Consider the following 20200-nt stretch of genomic DNA (forward strand, 5'->3'; position numbering starts at 1 on the left):
TCCAAACTTCCCTTTAACGTTGGGGTAGAAATCGCATCCACCACTTGCACTGACAGCTCGTTCCACACTGTCACCACTCTCTGACTGAAGAAGATCCCCCTCATGTTCCCCTCAAACATTTTGCCTTTCACCCTTAACCCATGACTTCTGGTTCTAGTTGTTATGTTTTGTAACTTCAACACACTAAACCAATTCAAAGGAAGGCACGGGAGTCCAAAATGCAAGTCTAACTTTGAGTTTATTTCTAGCGAGGTACATATGTATCACTTGGTAGTGTGATGACACATACAATTAATGTATACTAATGCTTACATTTAACTTATCTATATCCCTCATAATTTTGCATAGCTCCATAAAATTTCTCCTCATTCTCCCACACTCCAGAGAATAAAGTCCTAACCTATTCAACCTTTCCCTATAACGCTGGTCGTTAAGTCCAGGTAAAATCCTTGTAAATTATCCCTGTAAAACTAATTCGTAATACATTCTGCTGTCATTAATAGTAAAACTGATTGCTACAACAAGTGATGCTTAAATTGTTTAGCTATCAAAAAAGGTGAGATATTATAAATTATTATAAACCAATTGGAAAAATGCTGTGTATTGATTTCCAGCTCTTAGCTTCATCCCACCCCCTCTGGTCTTCTCCTATCATTTTGCATTTCCCCCTCCCCCCACTACTTTCAAATCTCTTACTATCTTTCCTTTCGGTTAGTCCTGACGAAGGGTCTCGGCCTGAAACGTCGACAGTGCTTCTCCCTATAGATGCTGCCTAGCCTGCTGTGTTCCACCAGCATTTTGTGTGTGTTGTTGTTTGAATTTCCAGCATCTGCAGATTTCCTCGTGTTTGCTGTGTATTGATCTTAGGTTTATTGTTGTTCAGTCAGCGGAAGAATGGAAAGTAATATTTTTCAGCTATTTAGAGAAAATATTTTGAAGTCTCTTGTTTTGCCCATCTGGGATTCTAATAATGTAAATGGTCTCTCCCCAGATTGCTGCCGTGTACTCCACTGTGAGTAAATCATCACAGCAATGGTGTCAGACAGATTTGGAGTTAGAATCTGGATATGCCTGTATTGAGGAGGTGACCCCCAGCAGACTGTCGTCTACACCCAACCATCTCTATGCATCTGTGAGTGACTATGAACGATCACCTAAAGTAGCAGAGCAAAACAAGTCTGCGGATGCTGGGGGTGAAGATCTCGATCCGGGATACGAAGCCATCAGTGGTCTGAAAGAGGCTCCTCCAGAACAGAACACTGAGGCTGGTGGAAACCAGTCTACCTGCCAGGGGGAGAATGATTATGAAAGCATTCGTGAAGTGAGTCAGAAGTAACACACCAGGACCCTGCGGTTTAACTGCAGAACCTCCTGCAAATCTGCTGACGCACATCGTTTGGGTTTTTATTTTAAAGTTCCTGTGCTGTTCAACATCTGAGTACATGCAGTTAGGTACCTTGTAAATAGAATGTAAGGAAGAAATAATTTGATGGCATTTATTCCTTTGTGTTCATGAGTGAGGGGGAGGGCAAAATTATTTTAAGGGTTATGAATAGAAAATTGGAAACCTTTGTTTCTCTGGTTGCACATCTTCATGCAAAAGTAGTGCGGATTAAGTTGTAGAAAGGGCTGCAGTTAGTGCAATTGTCATTTTCATATAACGTAAACATGGAACTTACATTTAATTTTGTTTAGGGAAGAAGGGCTAGAAATTGCTTTACTACATTTTTAATGTGGCATCACATCAGCACCGTGGATCAAATGTGGTGTTTGTAATATTATTTTAAGGGATATGATCTTCAATTGCAATGTTTCAGGAGCAGTGTTACGAATCGATAGCGTAATGGTAGGACTGCAGACGACAGACTGCTTCCAAATGGCCAAAGGAGACTGGCGAAGGATATTGCCTGATAGAGCTGTATTCTTTGTATAAGAGGCCTGTTTGACATGCTCCAGACTGGACATTGCTGGGAGGTGTTCTTAAAAAAGTCATACCACATGAATGCTCCCCATGAACATCTGGACTTTGGAGGCAGATGCTCCTTCCCATCTGCCCCACCCTGTGGCATGAAAGCAAAATGAATTCTTCTCTCTAATGCAAGAATAAGCACAAGACAATGAAATGTGGCAGAGACTGGCTGCCTAGAATGATCGGAAGGCAAAGAAGTTTGAGGTATACAGCATGACTTCCACCAACAAAGCTATCCCTGTGCACGTAGTGCTGTGCTGGAGATCGCAGGAAGTCATGGAAGGCAAATAGTGCATTTGGTTTTGACTCTATAAATAGCACAATTTGATGGGAGATTCGGTTAATTAAGGCTTTGTGAGTAAGGAAGTACTGTTGTTTTTTCAGATCCAGTGAGGTTAAAAATGACCCTGGAGTTGAATTTTGGTGTTTGCACACTGTTGACATCATGTGGAGAGATTGCATGCCAGGGAGGGGGAAAAAATGGTGCTACCACAATTGAAATTTCTACTCAAAAACCGGGTGTCAATTTTCCTGAGCTGTACTAAGACTCATAGGAATGAATGTGATGTTATTTTACTTTGAGTTAGGCACAAAAGAGCACAACAACAGATCGGTTTTTTTTGGGTGGGGGAGCTGTGCAAAGAAGTGAATTAACATAAATTAAAGAATTGAGTGCAGTACATGTCTTGTGACATAAGGGCTAAGAAGTATTGTGTGTAGAACAAAAAAAATTAAGAATTGAATGCATATGATTGACCACTTAAACTTTCCTTGCTTGGTTATGCTCCAGGTCAATTAGAATTGGGTCTAAAGTCAATCAGGTGCAACCACAGTCTTTGTGTTCCCACTGAGTTGTTTCCTACTTTACGCTTTATACTATTGAAGCATTTTGTCAACTAAACCTCAGCTACCTTTCTCCTGTTGGTGTTACTCTAATAAGAAAATGACATGTCTTCCATTAAGTATAAAGCTTGTCTCCAAAAGAATTTCTGAAAAATTGGAAAGTTAACCTCTGGAAAAAGTGGCTAATTCAACCCACTGCACCAGAAATCAACCTTAACTGCACTTGCTTCTCAAGTTATAGAAAAGCACAAAGTCTCTGGGTCAGGTTTATTCAGCACTGACTGCTTGTAATGACAGGGAAGTGTTACACAAACTCTTCTCACTCTGGTCTTCCTCTAGTTATTTTAGTCGATTTGTACAAGAAATCAATTTGCCTGATAATTTCAGGCTTTAGTTGAAGGGTTGAATTACTCATCTGCACACAAGTTATTCTTGTGATGTTACTGTAACAGAAATATTTAAGAAACTATTATTCCACCCATCGGCTTCAAAGACTGCTCGCCACTGACTCCTATGTGTTTTCAAACTCCAGCTAGATCAGTCATTACTGCAATGCTTTTTGAAGTGAATGTACAATCAGGTGTAAAGTACTGACAGGCACTTTCAATTATGTTTCTCTCAAGTAGGATCTGATATAGATCCTCATTTTTTTTCAAGTAAGTAGATAGTTAAATAAGCGATTAGTTTTCCTAGACCTGGGTACGTGTTAGTGTAGTTAATGCTCTCTGAATTAAGAGCTCCCAATCCTTAACAAATTAAGCTGTTGGTCTGACTGTGAACATATATTTAAACTATATTCCTGTGTAGTTTGGTATAGCTTTGGATAGTAGATTGTGATAGATTTGTTATTAACTTCTAACCCTTCAGATTGTTAAACCATAAAGTCAAAGTTACCATTTTTTTCAGATTGATAGGTGATGTAGTCCATATATCAGAAAATGTTTCCTGAAATCTGAATAAGATTTATTGTGACTTGAAATTGGCTGTTTTGCAGCAGTAATACAGTACAAAGATATTAAATTACTATCAACGACAGAGTAAATAGTACAAAAAAAACCCACGAGGTAGTGTTCACGGACCGTTCTGAAATCCGATGATGGAAGGGAGGAAGCTGCTCCTGAATCGTTGAGTGTGGGTCTTCAGGCTCCTGGATCTCCCTGATAGTAGAAACAAGAAGAGAGCATTACCAAGATGGTAGGAGTCCTTAATGATGAATGCCACCTTCTTGAAGCATTGCCTCTTAAAAATATCCTCGATGGTGCGGAGGGTTTTGTCTGTGATGGATACAACCATCTTGCAATCCTGTGAGTTAAAACAGGCTATGATGCAACCAGACAAAATGCTCCCCACTGCACATCTATATAAATTTGCGAGGCTCCTTTGGTAAGTAAGTTAATAACTGTCAATTGTTTTAATTCAACGGAGTAGTTAATTCCATGTCGACTTTTCCAAGAACAAGGCTCTGTGATAGTGTTATTCCTTCATACTTGTTTGAAAAATATCTGCTAACATCAATAAATGTCCTTTCCTTTCATAGAACTGACACAATCCCCAATGAAGTTTCCTTACACTTCCACTATGATGGCACTTATAGACACCCGTTTGGACGCTTGAGCTCCAATGCATGAGGCACAATGTAAATAATAGAATTGTCAGTAAAAATTATTTTCTCTACCTGCCTGGGAGGGAATGAAGTACTGGACACACACAATACGATCTTTCAATTGAGATAATAATGAGCTAACAGGGTGGTGAAATCAGAGACTGGAAATAAAAGCAAAATGGAAAAATGTACAGATTGGTGGAACAATGGAAGATGCAGTGTGGTATATTTGAAAGATCTTTGCATCATAGCAAAATTGTCAATTGTTCACCTACACCAGAAACAGTATCAAAGTAGCAAAGGAGAAAGCTGAAAAATTCCCAGATCTGCTGCACACTTCACAGTAGACATGTCCCATATAGGCAGAGCAACAAAGAGCACATCTTAACTACTGACTGCAGTCAACTTTCTAAGATATATTTTATTATTGCACATTATTATTTTAAAGTACAAGAATAGAACAATTAGATTTTCACAAGGTGATCAATGTATAGGATAGAATCAGACAAAACTGAAAGCAAAGAAAACGTTTCTTCATTATGTGACCATTAGGATCAGACTGGGTTGTTGAATTCTAATGGTCTTTCTCTACCGTATTTATGATAGTAACAAAAAAATTGGAATAATGGATTCTATAATCTGTCCCAATGCCCCTCAATACTGTTAAGCAATCACAAGCTGTTTAGTTACCAGTTACCATTATGGTATTTAACTTTTTTTTTACAAGGGGTGGTAACAAATGAGTGTGATGCTCAGACAATGTTGAGTAATTCACTTTCTCAAAAAGCTGATGTCTACACACCAAAGTCAGTCATGCATCATGTACCTTTACAGAATGAGCACAACAATGGAGTTTTCCTTCGATCACTTTGATCCGGTGGCATCCAGGGCAAATGGATCCACAGCAAAGCGATGATATACCATATAGACATGGTTTCAAACTTCCAGTTTAAATATGTTCATCTTAGTTTTATTTTAACAAATCAGATTGATATCACATTTAGCTACAATGACTTTTTTAAGGAATGCATTTGCAAGTTATATCTTAAGCTTAAGTACCACTTGGAGACTTAAGCTGTCGGCTTTAGAATTCTTCACTAATATTGGAAATCCACATTCTACAAGTGCAGGTATTTTACAGCACACTGGCCAGTTGCTCTGGATTAGTAAATAGTTTGCTATGTAGGAAAGCATGCTGGATCGGAGAAAATTATGATAAAATAACAGACAAATACCACATTTCCAGCTGTAAAGGAATTTTTTTGACAGTGACCATATTTCATGAGTTAATTTACCAACTACACGTGTTTTTAGCTGCAGTATCTATGAACCTCGGTTTATGTTACATGTTACATATTATGTAAAGTTCAATACCTTTTATATTCTCTTTTGAATAAATCTTTTGTACTGTTTAAATTACAAGATATATACATCATTTTACTGAAGACTAATGGATAAATTTATATTAATTATTTTTATGAAATGTGTGTTTTACTTTTGAAGTTCAACAAATTCAGTGTTCAATAAGATGTTATTTTAATGAAAAAAAGTTTGGCAATTTTGTTTATTGAGTTGGGGAATTCTGATTTTAATGTAACGATGCCCTAGGAAATTGATATGATGTATTTCATTGTAGTTAAATTTCAATCTGAATGTTGGGAAATGTGAATGCTTTACTTTGTGAAGAAGTAAATAGCATTAAATATGAAAAAAATCTGCAGATGCTGGAAATCCAAGTAACATACACAAAATGCTGGAGGTACTCAGCAGGGCAGGCAGCATCTATGGAAAAGTGTAAACAGTCGATGTTTTGGGTCGAGACCCTTCATCAGGACTGGGAAAAAAAAGATGAGAAGTTGGAGCAAGAAGGTGGGCGGAGGGGAGGAAGAAGAAAAGGTGATAGGTGAAATCAGGAGTGGGAGGGGTGAAGTAAAGAGCTAAGAAGTTGATAGGTGAAAGAGATAAAGGGCTGGAGAAGGGGGAATCTGTTAGGAGTAGTCAAAAGGCCATGAAAGAAAGGGAAGGGGGAGGAGCACCAGAGGGAGGTGATGGGCAGGTAAGGAGATGAGGTGAGAGAGGGAAATAGGAATGGGGAATGGTGAAGGGGGGGGTGCAATTACCGGAAGTCTGAGAAATCAATGTTCATCAGGTTGGAGGCTACCCAGATGGAATATAAGGTATTGCTCCTCCAGCCTGAGTGTGGCCTCATCACGACAGTCGAGGAGGCCGTGGTCTGACATGTGGAAATGGGAAGTAGAATTGAAGTGGGTGGCCACCAGGAGATGCCACCTTTACTGTTGGATGGAGCGTAGATATGCAGTGAACCGGTCTCCCAATCTACATCGGGTCTCACCAATATACAGGAGGCCACACCAGGAGCACTGGATACAGTAGATGACCCCAGCAGACTCACGGGTGAAAGGTCACCTCACCTGGAAGGACTATTTGGGGCCCTGAATTAGACTAACGGAGGAGGTGTAGGGGCAGGATGGCATTTGTTCTGCTTGCAAGGATAAGTACCAGGTGGGAGATCAGTGGGGAAGGATAAATGCACAAGGGAGTCACGTAGGGAGCAATTCCTGTGGAAAGTAGGGGGAGGTGGAGGGGGAGAGTTGATGTGCTTGGTGGTGGGATCCTGTTGGAAATAGCGGAAATTATGGAGAATTATGTGCTGGATGCAGAGGCTACTGGGATGGTAGGCCATATTCCTGCTAAGTGTGCGCATGTGAACACATCTTCTGCCAGGAGTGCGTAAAGGAATTTAAACTGCTCACGAAAGCTTGTTGCCCCCTACCTCGTTGGCTTGGAACTGACTTATTTATACTTGTTTTACTGAATAAATTATTCGACGCACACATGTTGTTGTCGCTGGGCAATAAACTTGTGCACACTGGTCATTACAAATGAGAGGGAACATTGGTGGTAGGCGAGGACAAGAGGAGCCTATCCCTGGTTGGGTGGTGGGAGGGTACGGTGAGGGCAGATCTGCACAAAGTGGAAGAGATGCAGGTGAGGGCAGCGTTGATACTGAAGGAAGCAAAGCCCCTTTCTTGCCCTCTCCCGGTTTCACCTATCACCTACCACCTTGTATTTCTTCCTCCCCCCCACCTTCTCGGTCTAACTTCTCATCTTTTTTCTGTCCTGATGAAGGGTCTCGGCCTGAAATGTCAACTGGTTTCTCTTTTCTATAGATGCTTCCTGGCCTGCTGAGTTCCTCCAACATTTTGCGTGTGTTAATAGCATTAAATAGTTTGGGCACTACTCAATCACACAATATTTCACTCTTAAATTCAGGATAGCTTAACCCTTGGTTGCTGTTTGATTTGGGATTAATTGCATCTTTCCTAAATCTGCAAAAGAAATTGCTGCCAAGAAGTGACAATTTATCCACCCCACTTCCTGTGTGTTGCAAGACTAATTATATCAAAATGTTATTATTGTCACGTGATTAGTGCTCGGACCACATTATGTTCCGTATAAGAATTCTCTAATTAATTAAAGTCTGTTATCTCAATCTGTATCCTAATTACTTATTATTTATAAATTTAGAATTGTCTTGTATTACTATGTTCATGATTTAAAATCATATGAATTTTTGCAAATTTATGGACAACAGCTATTGTAAATATAAATACACCAACTGTTCATATTGGATTTTTATTGCAAGTTAATCATTTTTATTTTCTTTCAAATTTTAGTGATACTTTTCATTTAAGTAACTTCAAAACATTTATCCACTGTGTTGTAACTAAAGTCAAATACCACTAAGTATAATTTTTTTAACAAAAGTAGCAACTTCAAGTCAAATATCTAATATAAAGATTGTGACCAAGTCTGGAATATTCATCTTCATCTATGCATTTAAAATGCAATGGCATATCATTAAGGATTGTTTGTGTTTTATTTAAATGTTGTCAAGTAATATCCATGTACAAAACATTAAATCTGAATCTAAATTGAATTCATTTATCCTCTTGTGAAGAAAAATAAATTCCCTCAACTGCAGGCACTCCTCACATTACAACTGATTTTATCCTGCTGTTTGTAAGTCTCAATAAACACAATGTGCTGTATATAGACAATCGCAGAAACAGACAGGAGCTTGAGTGGGTGCAGGTCTCCGTGAGTGACCCTGGTCGGTGATCCCAGCTCTGTCTGGGTGCAGGTCTCAGTGAGTGACCCTGGTCGGTGATCCCAGCTCTGTCTGGGTGCAGGTCTATATGAGTGACCCTGGTCGGTGATCCCAGCTCTGTCTGGGTGCAGGTCTCCGTGAGTGACCCTGGTCGGTGATCCCAGCTCTGTCTGGGTGCAGGTCTCAGTGAGTGACCCTGGTCGGTGATCCCAGCTCTGTCTGGGTGCAGGTCTCTGTGAGTGACTCTGGTCGGTGATCCCAGCTCTGTCTGGGTGCAGGTCTCCGTGAGTGACCCTGGTCGGTGATCCCAGCTCTGTCTGGGTGCAGGTCTCAGTGAGTGACCCTGGTCGGTGATCCCAGCTCTGTCTGGGTGCAGGTCTCAGTGAGTGACCCTGGTCGGTGATCCCAGCTCTGTCTGGGTGCAGGTCTCAGTGAGTGACCCTGGTCGGTGATCTCAGCTCTGTCTGGGTGCAGGTCTCCGTGAGTGAGACTGGTCGGTGATCCCAGCTCTGTCTGGGTGCAGGTCTCCGTGAGTGACCCTGGTCGGTGATCCCAGCTCTGTCTGGGTGCAGGTCTCAGTGAGTGACCCTGGTCGGTGATCCCAGCTCTGTCTGGGTGCAGGTCTCAGTGAGTGACCCTGGTCGGTGATCTCAGCTCTGTCTGGGTGCAGGTCTCCGTGAGTGAGACTGGTCGGTGATCCCAGCTCTGTCTGGGTGCAGGTCTCCGTGAGTGACCCTGGTCGGTGATCCCAGCTCTGTCTGGGTGCAGGTCTCAGTGAGTGACCCTGGTCGGTGATCCCAGCTCTGTCTGGGTGCAGGTCTCAGTGAGTGACCCTGGTCGGTGATCCCAGCTCTGTCTGGGTGCTGGTCTCAGTGAGTGACCCTGGTTGGTGATCCCAGCTCTGTCTGGGTGCAGGTCTCTGTGAGTGACTCTGGTCGGTGATCCCAGCTCTGTCTGGGTGCAGGTCTCCGTGAGTGACCCTGGTCGGTGATCCCAGCTCTGTCTGGGTGCAAGTCTCCGTGAGTGAGACTGGTCGGTGATCCCAGCTCTGTCTGGGTGCAAGTCTCCGTGAGTGAGACTGGTCGGTGATCCCAGCTCTGTCTGGGTGCAGGTCTCCGTGAGTGACCCTGGTCGGTGATCCCAGCTCTGTCTGGGTGCAGGTCTCAGTGAGTGACCCTGGTCGGTGATCCCAGCTCTGTCCGGGTGCAGGTCTATATGAGTGACCCTGGTCGGTGATCCCAGCTCTGTCTGGGTGCAGGTCTCAGTGAGTGACCCTGGTCGGTGATCCCAGCTCTGTCTGGGTGCAGGTCTCCGTGAGTGACCCTGGTCGGTGATCCCAGCTCTGTCTGGGTGCAGGTCTCCGTGAGTGAGACTGGTCGGTGATCCCAGCTCGGTCTGGGTGCAGGTCTCCGTGAGTGAGACTGGTCGGTGATCCCAGCTCTGTCTGGGTGCAGGTCTATATGAGTGACCCTGGTCGGTGATCCCAGCTCTGTCTGGGTGCAGGTCTCCGTGAGTGACCCTGGTCGGTGATCCCAGCTCTGTCTGGGTGCAGGTCTATATGAGTGACCCTGGTCGGTGATCCCAGCTCTGTCTGGGTGCAGGTCTCCGTGAGTGACCCTGGTCGGTGATCCCAGCTCTGTCTGGGTGCAGGTCTCCGTGAGTGAGACTGGTCGGTGATCCCAGCTCTGTCTGGGTGCAGGTCTCCGTGAGTGACCCTGGTCGGTGATCCCAGCTCTGTCTGGGTGCAGGTCTCCGTGAGTGACCCTGGTCGGTGATCCCAGCTCTGTCCGGGTGCAGGTCTCAGTGAGTGACCCTGGTCGGTGATCCCAGCTCTGTCTGGGTGCAGGTCTCCGTGAGTGACCCTGGTCGGTGATCCCAGCTCTGTCTGTGTGCAGGTCTCAGTGAGTGACCCTGGTCGGTGATCCCAGCTCTGTCTGGGTGCAGGTCTCAGTGAGTGACCCTGGTCGGTGATCCCAGCTCTGTCTGGGTGCAGGTCTCCGTGAGTGAGACTGGTCGGTGATCCCAGCTCTGTCTGGGTGCAGGTCTCAGTGAGTGAGACTGGTCGGTGATCCCAGCTCTGTCTGGGTGCAGGTCTCCGTGAGTGACCCTGGTCGGTGATCCCAGCTCTGTCTGGGTGCAGGTCTCCGTGAGTGAGACTGGTCGGTGATCCCAGCTCTGTCTGGGTGCAGGTCTCAGTGAGTGAGACTGGTCGGTGATCCCAGCTCTGTCTGGGTGCAGGTCTCAGTGAGTGACCCTGGTCGGTGATCCCAGCTCTGTCTGGGTGCTGGTCTCAGTGAGTGACCCTGGTCGGTGATCCCAGCTCTGTCCGGGTGCAGGTCTCCGTGAGTGACCCTGGTCGGTGATCCCAGCTCTGTCTGGGTGCAGGTCTCAGTGAGTGACCCTGGTCGGTGATCCCTGGATGACTTGACCCAGGCTCTGTTGCGATTCAGGGGGAGGGTGGTGTTGGTAGAGGAGCACCAGTCAGGAGAGAGAGTATGTGGAAAATGACCTGTTCCTACATGGCGGAAGATACCTGCGGTCTCACCGTATCAAGCACTTCCATTCCATAAGACGTAGGAGCAGACCTGGACTATTCAGCCCATTGAGTCTGCTCCACCATCATGGCTGAGTTTTTTTTCACTCTCAACTCCATTCTCCTAACTTTTCTCAGTAACCTTTAATGCTCTATTTACCTATCAACCTCTGCTTTAAATACGACTTGGCCTCCACATCCATCTGTTGCATTGAGTTCCACAGATTCACCACCCTCGAGCTAAAGAAATTCACTCTTACCTCTGTTCTAAAGGGCCATCCTGTTCTGAGGTTGTTGCTTCTGGTCCTAGGCTCTCACAGTATAGGAAACATCCTCTCCACATCCATTCTATCTATGCCTCTTAATATTCAGTAGGTTTCAATGAGAACCCTTCTTCTGCTTCTAAACCAGAGCCATAAAACACTTCCCACAAAATAACCCTTTCTTTCCTGGTATCATTCTCATGAACCTTCTGTGAACTCTTTCCAGTGCCAGCAGCTTTCTTAGATAAGGGGCTCTCAATGCTCTAAATGTGATCTGGTCAATGCCTTATACAGCCTCAGCATCACATCCTTGCTTTGATTGTCTAGTCCTCTTGGAATAAACACTAACATTGAATTTGCCTTCCTTACTACCAACTCAACCTGCACAAGGACTCTGAAGTCCCTTTGGTCTTCCAATTTCTGAAGTCGCTCCCCTCTTGGAAAGTAGTCTACACCTTTATTCTTTCTACCAAAGTGCATGACCATCACTTTCCTACACTGTCCATCCTATTCGTATCCCACTGGGAGAAGTAAAAGGAGTAAGGAGTTAGTACAGAATACCCTGTGGCAACAAGTATACCTCTTTGGATACTGCTTGGATGCTCTTTGGACCTATCCGAGCACAGCCAAGCCCTCAGAAGCTCAGCAAGGAAAGGTGAAGTCAGCGATAGGAGACTCTTGTCTTGTCCGTACTGCACCAACCACCGCCACTGGGCTATAAACGTGCAGGAGCAGTGTGTGGTTAAGTGCCTTGCTCAAGGACACGCACGCTGCCTCGGCTGAGGCTTGAACTCACGACCTTCAGATCGCTAGCCCAAAGCCTTAACCACTTGGCCACGCGCAGACAGACAGGAGACTCTGTGGCTGCAAGAGAGATGCCAGATGGGCATGTTGCTTCCCAGGTGTTAAAGGACAAAGGATGCCTCAGAGCTGCTGCAGAGTATTCTCGAGTGAGGGTAAGCAGCCAAAGGTCGTGGTGCACATTGGTGTACATAGGTAGAAAGGGGGAAGAAGTCCTTTGCAGTGAGTATAGGGAGTTAGGAAAGAGGCTGAAGCACAGACTTCCAAGGTATAAATCTCTGGATTACTCCCATGTGCTAGTCAGGGCAGGAATAGAATGATAGTACAGATGAATGAGTGGCTGAGGAACTGGCGCAGGGGGAAGGGTTTCAGGTTTTTGGTTAGTTGGAACGTTTTCTGGTGCAGTGGTGACCTGTACAAGAGGGATGGGTTGCACTTAAACTGGAGGGAAACTGATATCCTGGCCAGAAGGTTTGCTAGAGCTAATCCAGATAGTTTAAACTAGTATGGCAGGAGGACGGGAATCAGAGCACCAGAACTGAGATTGAGAGAAAGGTAGATGTCAAGGTCAGGACCAAAGTAATAGATAGAACGGGATAGATAGTTTGAAGTGTGCGTATTTTAATGCTAGAGTATTATTAGTAAAGGTGATGAACTTAGAACATGGATCAGTACAGGGAAATATGATCTTGTGGCCATTACAGGGACAGGTGAGAGAGGGGCAGGAATGGGTGCTTAATGTCCCAGGGTTTTGATGCTTCAGAAAAGATAGAGAGGGAGGTAAAAGAGATGAGGGAGTTGTATTACTAATCAGGGACAATATCACTACTGCATTCAAACAGGACATAATGAAGGGCTTATCCGCTGAGTCTCCAGTATATGGGTAGAAATCAGAAATAGGAAGGATGCAAATCACACTGATGGGATTGTACTACAGACACCCCCAGTAGTGACTGGGACACTGAGGAGTAGATTAAGGAAAGGTGTTAAAACAATAGTGTTGCTGATATGGAAAATTCAACTTTCCTAATATAAACTGGGACCTTCTGAGTGGAAGATGTTTAGATTGGGTAGAATTTGCTTGGTGCATCCAGGAGGGTTTCTTAAATCAATATGTAGATAGTCCTACAAGAGGAGGGGCAGTACTGGACTTGGTGTTGGGTAAAGAGCCTGACCAGATGACCGACCTTTCAGTGGGTTTGAAGTTAGGGAATCATGATCACAACTACTTAAAAGCTATAGATATGGATAAGTATGGACCATGCAGGGGAGGTCCAATTGGGGCAGGGCAAATTACTTGAGCATTAGGGAGAGTTTATTGGTAACAGCTATTTTGGGCAAAGCCACATCAGACAAGTGGAGGGTGTTTAAAGACCAACTGCACAAAAAGCAGAGGACAGGGATGTTCCAGTCAGAAGGAAGGACAAGGAAGGCAAGGTAAGAGAACCTCAGATAACATGAGAGGTGATGAATCCAGTCCAGGAAAAAAAAAGTATGTAAAGCTTAGGAAACTAGAATCAAACAGAGCCCTTGAGGATTACAATGAACCCAGAAAAGAACTCAAGAAGGGAATTATGAAAGCTAGGAGGGGCCATGAAAAGTCTTTGGCAGGTAGGATTAAAGAGAATCCCAAGGCACTCTATATATACATCAAGAGCAAGAGGGTAACTAGGGAGGACTATTCAAGAAAAAGGAGGAAACATTTGCTTAGATGTGGAGGATGTGGGTAAGGCCCTTAATGAGTACCTTACATCAAAATTTACCAAGGAGAAGGACGTGGAGGATAGGGAGATCAAGTGCTGAGTGAATTGATATGCTAGGTACTGTTGGATCTCTTAAATAGCATTAAGATCGATAAGTTCACAGGTTATTGAGAGAGGCAAGGGGGAGATTGCCAGAGGCTTGGCCAATATCTTTGTGTCCTTTCTAGCCACAGGACAGGTCCCAGAGCACTAGCAAGTAGTTAGTGTTATTCCATTATTCAAGAAGGGATTAAGAGATAATCCTGGAAACTATAGGCTGGTGAGTCTCACATCAGTAGTAGGTGGTTACTGGAGAGAATTCTTAAAGAAAAGATTTAAGAGTATTTGAAAAACCATGGCCTAATTAGGGAGAACCAGCATAACTTTGTATTGGGCAAGTCATGTCTTACTAAGTTTATTGAGTTTTCTGACAAGGTGATAAGGATGAAGTTGGGGCTGTGGGTGTTGTCTACTTGGATTTTAGTCAAGCATTTGACAAGGTCTCTCATGGGAGGCTCATCCAGAAGATTAAGACGCATGGGATCCATGGTGAATTGGCTGTTTTGGATTCAGAATTGGCTTGCCCATAGAAGGCAGAGGGTGGTAGATGAAGGGTCTAATACTAGCTAATTTGTGATTAGTGGTGTTCTACAGGGACCTCTGCTGTTTGTGATGTATATAAATAACCTGGACAAAAACATAAATGGGTGAATTAGTAAGTCTGCAGATGATAGGAAGAGTGGTGGTGGTGTGGATAACATAGAAGACTGGGAAAGAATGCAATGGGATATAGATCAGGGGTGGAGACATGGCAGATTGTGTTTAACCTGGCCAAATGTGAAGTGTTGCACCTTGGTGGATTAAAGGCAAGATAATTAAGTGTTGATGAACAGAGGGATCTTGGGGACCAAACTCATAGTTCCCAAAAAGGCACTACACGGGCTGATAGGGTAGTTAAGAAGGCATATGGCTTGCTTGCTTTTGTTAGTCTAGGCCATAGGTGTCAAACACAAGGCCCGCGGGCCAGATATGGCCCGCGAGATCATTTTAGATAGATCTATTATTTTAATTATTAATGGCCCGGCGATACGAAGCGCTGATAACACACAAACTACAGATCCCATAATGCAGCGCAACAGCTGCCGATAGGCTACCCGGGAACATTCCCGCGTCAAGCGTCTGTTGCTGTATACAACGCTATTCTGAAGTCAAAGCTAACCCCTAACAATGGCGAAGAGAAAAGTTGATTCTGAAAAAAAGAGTCTTTCAAAACCGATGAGTATTTGTTTACTGACATTGCCGGTAAACCCGTGTGTCTTATTTGTGGAGCTAATGTGGCTGACATAACAACACATCTCAGCGTCTTAAACCTTCAGCTCCAGGGACGTGACCGCATAATCACTGACATGTATGATGCAGTGAAGGCATTTCAAGTGAAGCTGTTCTTATGGGAGACACAAATGCACCAGTGCAACTTACCTCATTTTCCCTATTGCCAAGTAATGTTGAACCAGGTCGGCGCAATGATGTTCCCAAATGCGCACTTTGCTGATAAACTGAGCGCACTTCGCACTGAGTTCGCACGGCGCTTTGGTGACTTTGAAGCACGAAAAATTAATTTCGAGCTGCTTCGCAACCCATTTGCCGTCGACGTGGAAACTGCACCTGTACAGATTCAGATGGAGCTGATAGAGCTGCAGTGTAATGGGACACTAAAGGCAAAGTACGACACTGCAGGGCCCGTACAGTTTATTCGCTCCATTCCTGAAGCAATGCCTCAGCTCCGTCTACATGCGGCTCGAACCTTGTGCATGTTTGGTAGCACATATCTGTGTGAGAAGCTTTTCTCAGTGATGAAGATTAACAAAACATCACACAGGAGTCGTCTCACTGATGAACACCTGCAGTCCATCCTGAGAATCTCCACAACACAGAACCTTACACCAAACCTAAACGAACTTATTGCCAAGAAAAGATGCCAAGCATCCAGCTCTGACAAAACGGCATAAGAGCAAAGAAAACTGAGTGTTTTGATTTGTTGTTGTTTTAACTTTTGCTGAAAAGCACAAATTTTATTTATATTTTCAGGGTTTTTTTGCAGCATGCTCATATTTCTAACTTGTATAATACTGACAGGAGATATTTTTATGGAGAGCAAAATATTTAAGTTATTTAAAGTTTTAGTTTATTTTTTCTGGAATAATATTCCTGTCTGTTTTTATTCATATTTATGTTCAAAAAATGTTTAGTTTTAGTGTGTTCAATAAATGTTTATCCTGTTCGGCCCGCGACCTAAAGTGTGCTTTGAGTTTTGGCCCCATGTGCAATTGAGTTCAACGCCTCTGCTCTAGGCAATGAGTTCAAAAATCAGGAAGTTGTGTTGCACAAAACTAAAACTTTAGTTAAGCCACATCTGAAGAACTGCATACAGTTCTGTTCGCCAAATTATAGGAAGGATGTCAAGGCTTTAGTGAGGGTGCAGAAGTTTATCAGGATGTTGCCTGGATTAAAGGGCATTACGAGAGGTTGGACAAACAGGTTTTTTTTTTCTGGAGGCTGAGAGTAGAAATGATAAAGGTTTATTAGATTATAGAGGCATAGATGGAGAAAGATATTGACTGCTTATTCAAAGGGTTCAAATGTTTAATACCAGAGAGCATGCATTTAAGGTGAGAGGGAGTGCTTTCAAGGGAGATGTGAGGGGCAAGATTTTACACAGAGTGGGGGATGCCTGGAATGCACTGACTGGTAGAGGCAGAAACATCGGAGATTTTTAAGAGATGTTTATACAGGCACATGAATATGAGGGAAATGGAAAGATATGGACATTGTGTAGGCAGAAGAGATCAGTTATCCATTTGATTACTAATTTAATTGGTTTGGCACAACATAGTGGGCAGAATGGTTTGTTCCTCTGCTCTACTGTTCTACGTATGGGTTGTCCACAAGCTTGGGCCTTGTATGCCGGGGAGTGCCTGTAATGGTAAGTTAATGCTTGTAGGATCAGGAGCAAAGAATTTTGTCTCGTTTCATTTCCTTCCCCTCGCTAATGAGGCCTGCACCAGCTGAAATCTGGTATTTTGTTAAATTCCCTCCTCATCCCCAACCACACGTGCAGAAAGCAGTCACCAGCTCAAGAGAAAAGTGGCACTCTGCAAAGTATAGTCCTGCACATGCACAATTCTTGCTGGCAAAGCTGGAAGTCCCAAAGTTTATGACAATTGTATTTTGAGTGCATGTTAATGAGATGATATTTCTAGTTGTCAGTACAATGTTCCTCTTCCCAGCATTTAATTTCCTCTGTTTTCAAGTATAAGCATAGAAATATATATTCAAGTATAAGTATAGAAACGGCATTACATCACATATTTAGAAAGCAGAAAAAAACAGTATCTTCATTGGATATTAAGCAAACATATGACAGCCCAATCAGGGGAGCAGGTATCAGGAAGTTTACTGGTTTTTGAAGAAGCCTTGAAAAGCGGAAGCTAAGTATCTGACAATTTGGACACAATCCCCTCTCAACTCAAAACAATGGATGTTGTGTATGGTCTAAGAGTGGGCTCTGTTAGAAGTGTCGGAGGCTATAGGAGCTGCGGAATATGGAAATATGAAGAGACAAAGAGACGTGACTGTTCACCAGTAATAACTTCTGGTCTATTTAAATGTTTGGACTAGGATGAGGGGTTCGATGGGGAAAATCAAAATTGTATGGATGGAAACTGGTTTGCTTGGGGGACTGAAGGAAAAAAATCCTCTCTACCATAAACACAGGAAAATCTGCAGATGCTGGAGATCCAAAGCAACACACACAAAATGCCGGAGGAACTCAGCAGATCAGGCAGCATCTATAGGAAATGAAGGAACAGTCAATGTTTCAGGCCAAGACCCTTCTTCAGGACTGGGAAGGAAGCGGAGGAGTCAGCATAAGAAAGTGGGAGGAGAGAAGGAAGAAGAACAAGGTGGTAGATGATAGGCGAAACTGGGAGAGGGGGAGGGGCTGAAGTAAAGAGCTGGAAGTTGATTGGTGAAAGAGATAAAGGGCTGGAGGAGGGGGAATCTGATAGGAGAGGACAGAAGACCATGGGGAAAAGGGAAGGAGGAGGAGCACCACAGGGAAGGAGATGAGGTGAGAGAGAGAAACAGGAATGGGCTTATTTACCACAAGCAGCGCAAGAAAGGTCCTTCCCTGAAAGATTCAACTGCTTTTTTCCTTATTGCCAGGCTTCCTCAGGTCCCTTAGAGTTTTAAAATTTGTGGTGCATAGGCTCATTAGTGTAATTGCATGATTGGCCTACCTGTAGAAACATAGAACCATAGAAAATAGGTGCAGGAGTAGGCCATTCAGCCCTTCGAGTCTGCACTGCCATTCAGTATGATCATGGCTGATCATCCAACTCAGAACCCTGTACCTGCTTTCTCTCCATACCCCCTGATCCCTTTAGCCACAAGGGCCATATCTAACTTCCTCTTAAATATAGCCAATGAACCGGCCTCAACTGTTTCCTGTGGCAGAGAATTCCACAGATTCACCACTCTCTGTGTGAAGAAGTTTTTCCTCATCTTGGTCCTAAAAGGCTTCCCCTTTATCCTTAAACTGTGACCCCTCGTTCTGGACTTCCCCAACATCGGAAACAATCTTCCTGCATCTAGCCTGCCCAATCCCTTTAGAATTTTATACATTTCAATAAGATCCCCCCTCAATCTTCTAAATTCCAGTGAGTATAAGCCTAGTCAATCCAGTCTTTCTTCATATGAAAGTACTGCCATCCCAGGAATCAATCTCTAATAAACAGCTAATTTACCTTTCCCTCCCTCGCTTCAGACTGGCTTAGTTAACAGGATAATCAATGGAATAATGATAAACTGAAAGCCACTTTAGGTTTAAGGTTAGAGGAAGAAGTTTTATAGAGGATCTGAGGGGTAAATTTTCTTTGAACAGCGTGGTAGATATCTGGTTCTCACTGAGGAAGTTGTAGAATCAGATACAATTGCTGCATTTAAGTTGCATTCAGACGTACTGAAATAGACAAGAGACAGTAGGGTTTGGTTCTAACGCTGTCAAATGGAATAAGTGTGGATGGGTAAAAATATCATCAACGTGAACACATTGGGCCAAAGTGCAAATTTCTGTGCTGTTTGAATCCCTGAAGTACTGGTCTTTAAATTTAATGCAGTATCACATCATAATGATAACATACTGAACAGAATGAAATGCCCATTTGCTGTGTGAGCAGCTTCTTTGCCGGTGTCCATAGCATTTTTCAGGAAAAAATAGAAACTGTATTTCTTTTATTAAAAAAAACTGTACCTTGCACTTGTGGCTGTTTCAAGAATGTCAGTGAAATTGTGTTTTGCTTCACCATATAAAGATGCCTGCATTCTACTAGTAATTTGATTTATTTTAAAGGAATCCCTGCAACTTTTAGACTGCACTAATATGCACTATTAGTATGCTCTATTAATATGCACTAGGCTGCACTAACGTGTACGTGCAAATGTTTTATTGGCTACAAAAGACATTGGAATTCCCTAAGGTTGTGAAACATAATGTGATGCAAATTCACAAGTTTGTTTTCTCAGGATACTTGTGTTTCTGTTGTATGAACATTGTGTTAGTTTGCACTATTCTTTTGCTAGCAGTTTTATAAAGAATCGCCAGATGTCTCCTCTCACTCTTTAGCTCATCTCTGATTTCCACACCTGCATGTTTAAAATGCAGGAGTCACAGACAAACTGGAGATGAAAGGTCACACGTCAGATGCAAAGTGAATACAGAGAGCAAACTCAGTGATCAAGTTCATTTAAAGTAGAGCTAGAACAGGTGCAGCAATGTAGATAGAGTCAACAACACAGAAACAGGCCCTTGGGCCCATCTAGTTCATGCTGAACTATTATTCTGTCTAGCCCCATTGGCCTACATCTGGACATTAGCCCTCCATACGCCTCCCATCCATGTACATATACAAATTTCTCTTAAATGTTGAAATTAAACCCGATTTTCCATTTCTACTCTCAGCTCATTCCACATTCTCACCACCCTCTGAGTGAAGAAGATTCCCCTAAACGTTTGAACTTTCACCCTGAGCACATGATTTCCATTATTCACAACTTACACTGTTGATAAACGATCTTGGAACAGTGGCCTTTGTTAAATGTTTTCTGTCTCTCTGTTTTCACCATGTCATCTGCCTGTCACTTGTTGTATGCTGGATACATGTTATGCTGCTAGACATCGTAGACATGTTATTTTTGCACCAAAATATGAGGCAATACTTGCGGGCTGCCCCCAGCATATCCTTAGGCTTATGAAG

At 43.4% G+C, this 20200-nt stretch overlaps 1 protein-coding gene across 4 annotated transcripts in view; it reads left to right on the forward strand.

Moving 5' to 3' along the window:
- pag1 (phosphoprotein membrane anchor with glycosphingolipid microdomains 1) overlaps window positions 1-8380 on the forward strand; it is a 151990-nt gene extending 143610 nt beyond the window's left edge. For all 4 annotated transcript variants that reach the window (XM_073039784.1, XM_073039794.1, XM_073039776.1 and 1 more), the window contains one exon: window positions 992-8380. In XM_073039784.1, coding sequence (XP_072895885.1) covers window positions 992-1336 — 345 coding nt within the window. In that variant the 3' untranslated portion in view covers window positions 1337-8380. The remainder of the gene's footprint in view (window positions 1-991) is intronic.
- Window positions 8381-20200: the final 11820 nt, after the last annotated feature.

Source organism: Hemitrygon akajei, chromosome 1 (genome assembly GCF_048418815.1).
Source record: "Hemitrygon akajei chromosome 1, sHemAka1.3, whole genome shotgun sequence".
In the NCBI taxonomy this organism is placed as follows: Eukaryota; Metazoa; Chordata; class Chondrichthyes; order Myliobatiformes; family Dasyatidae; genus Hemitrygon; species Hemitrygon akajei.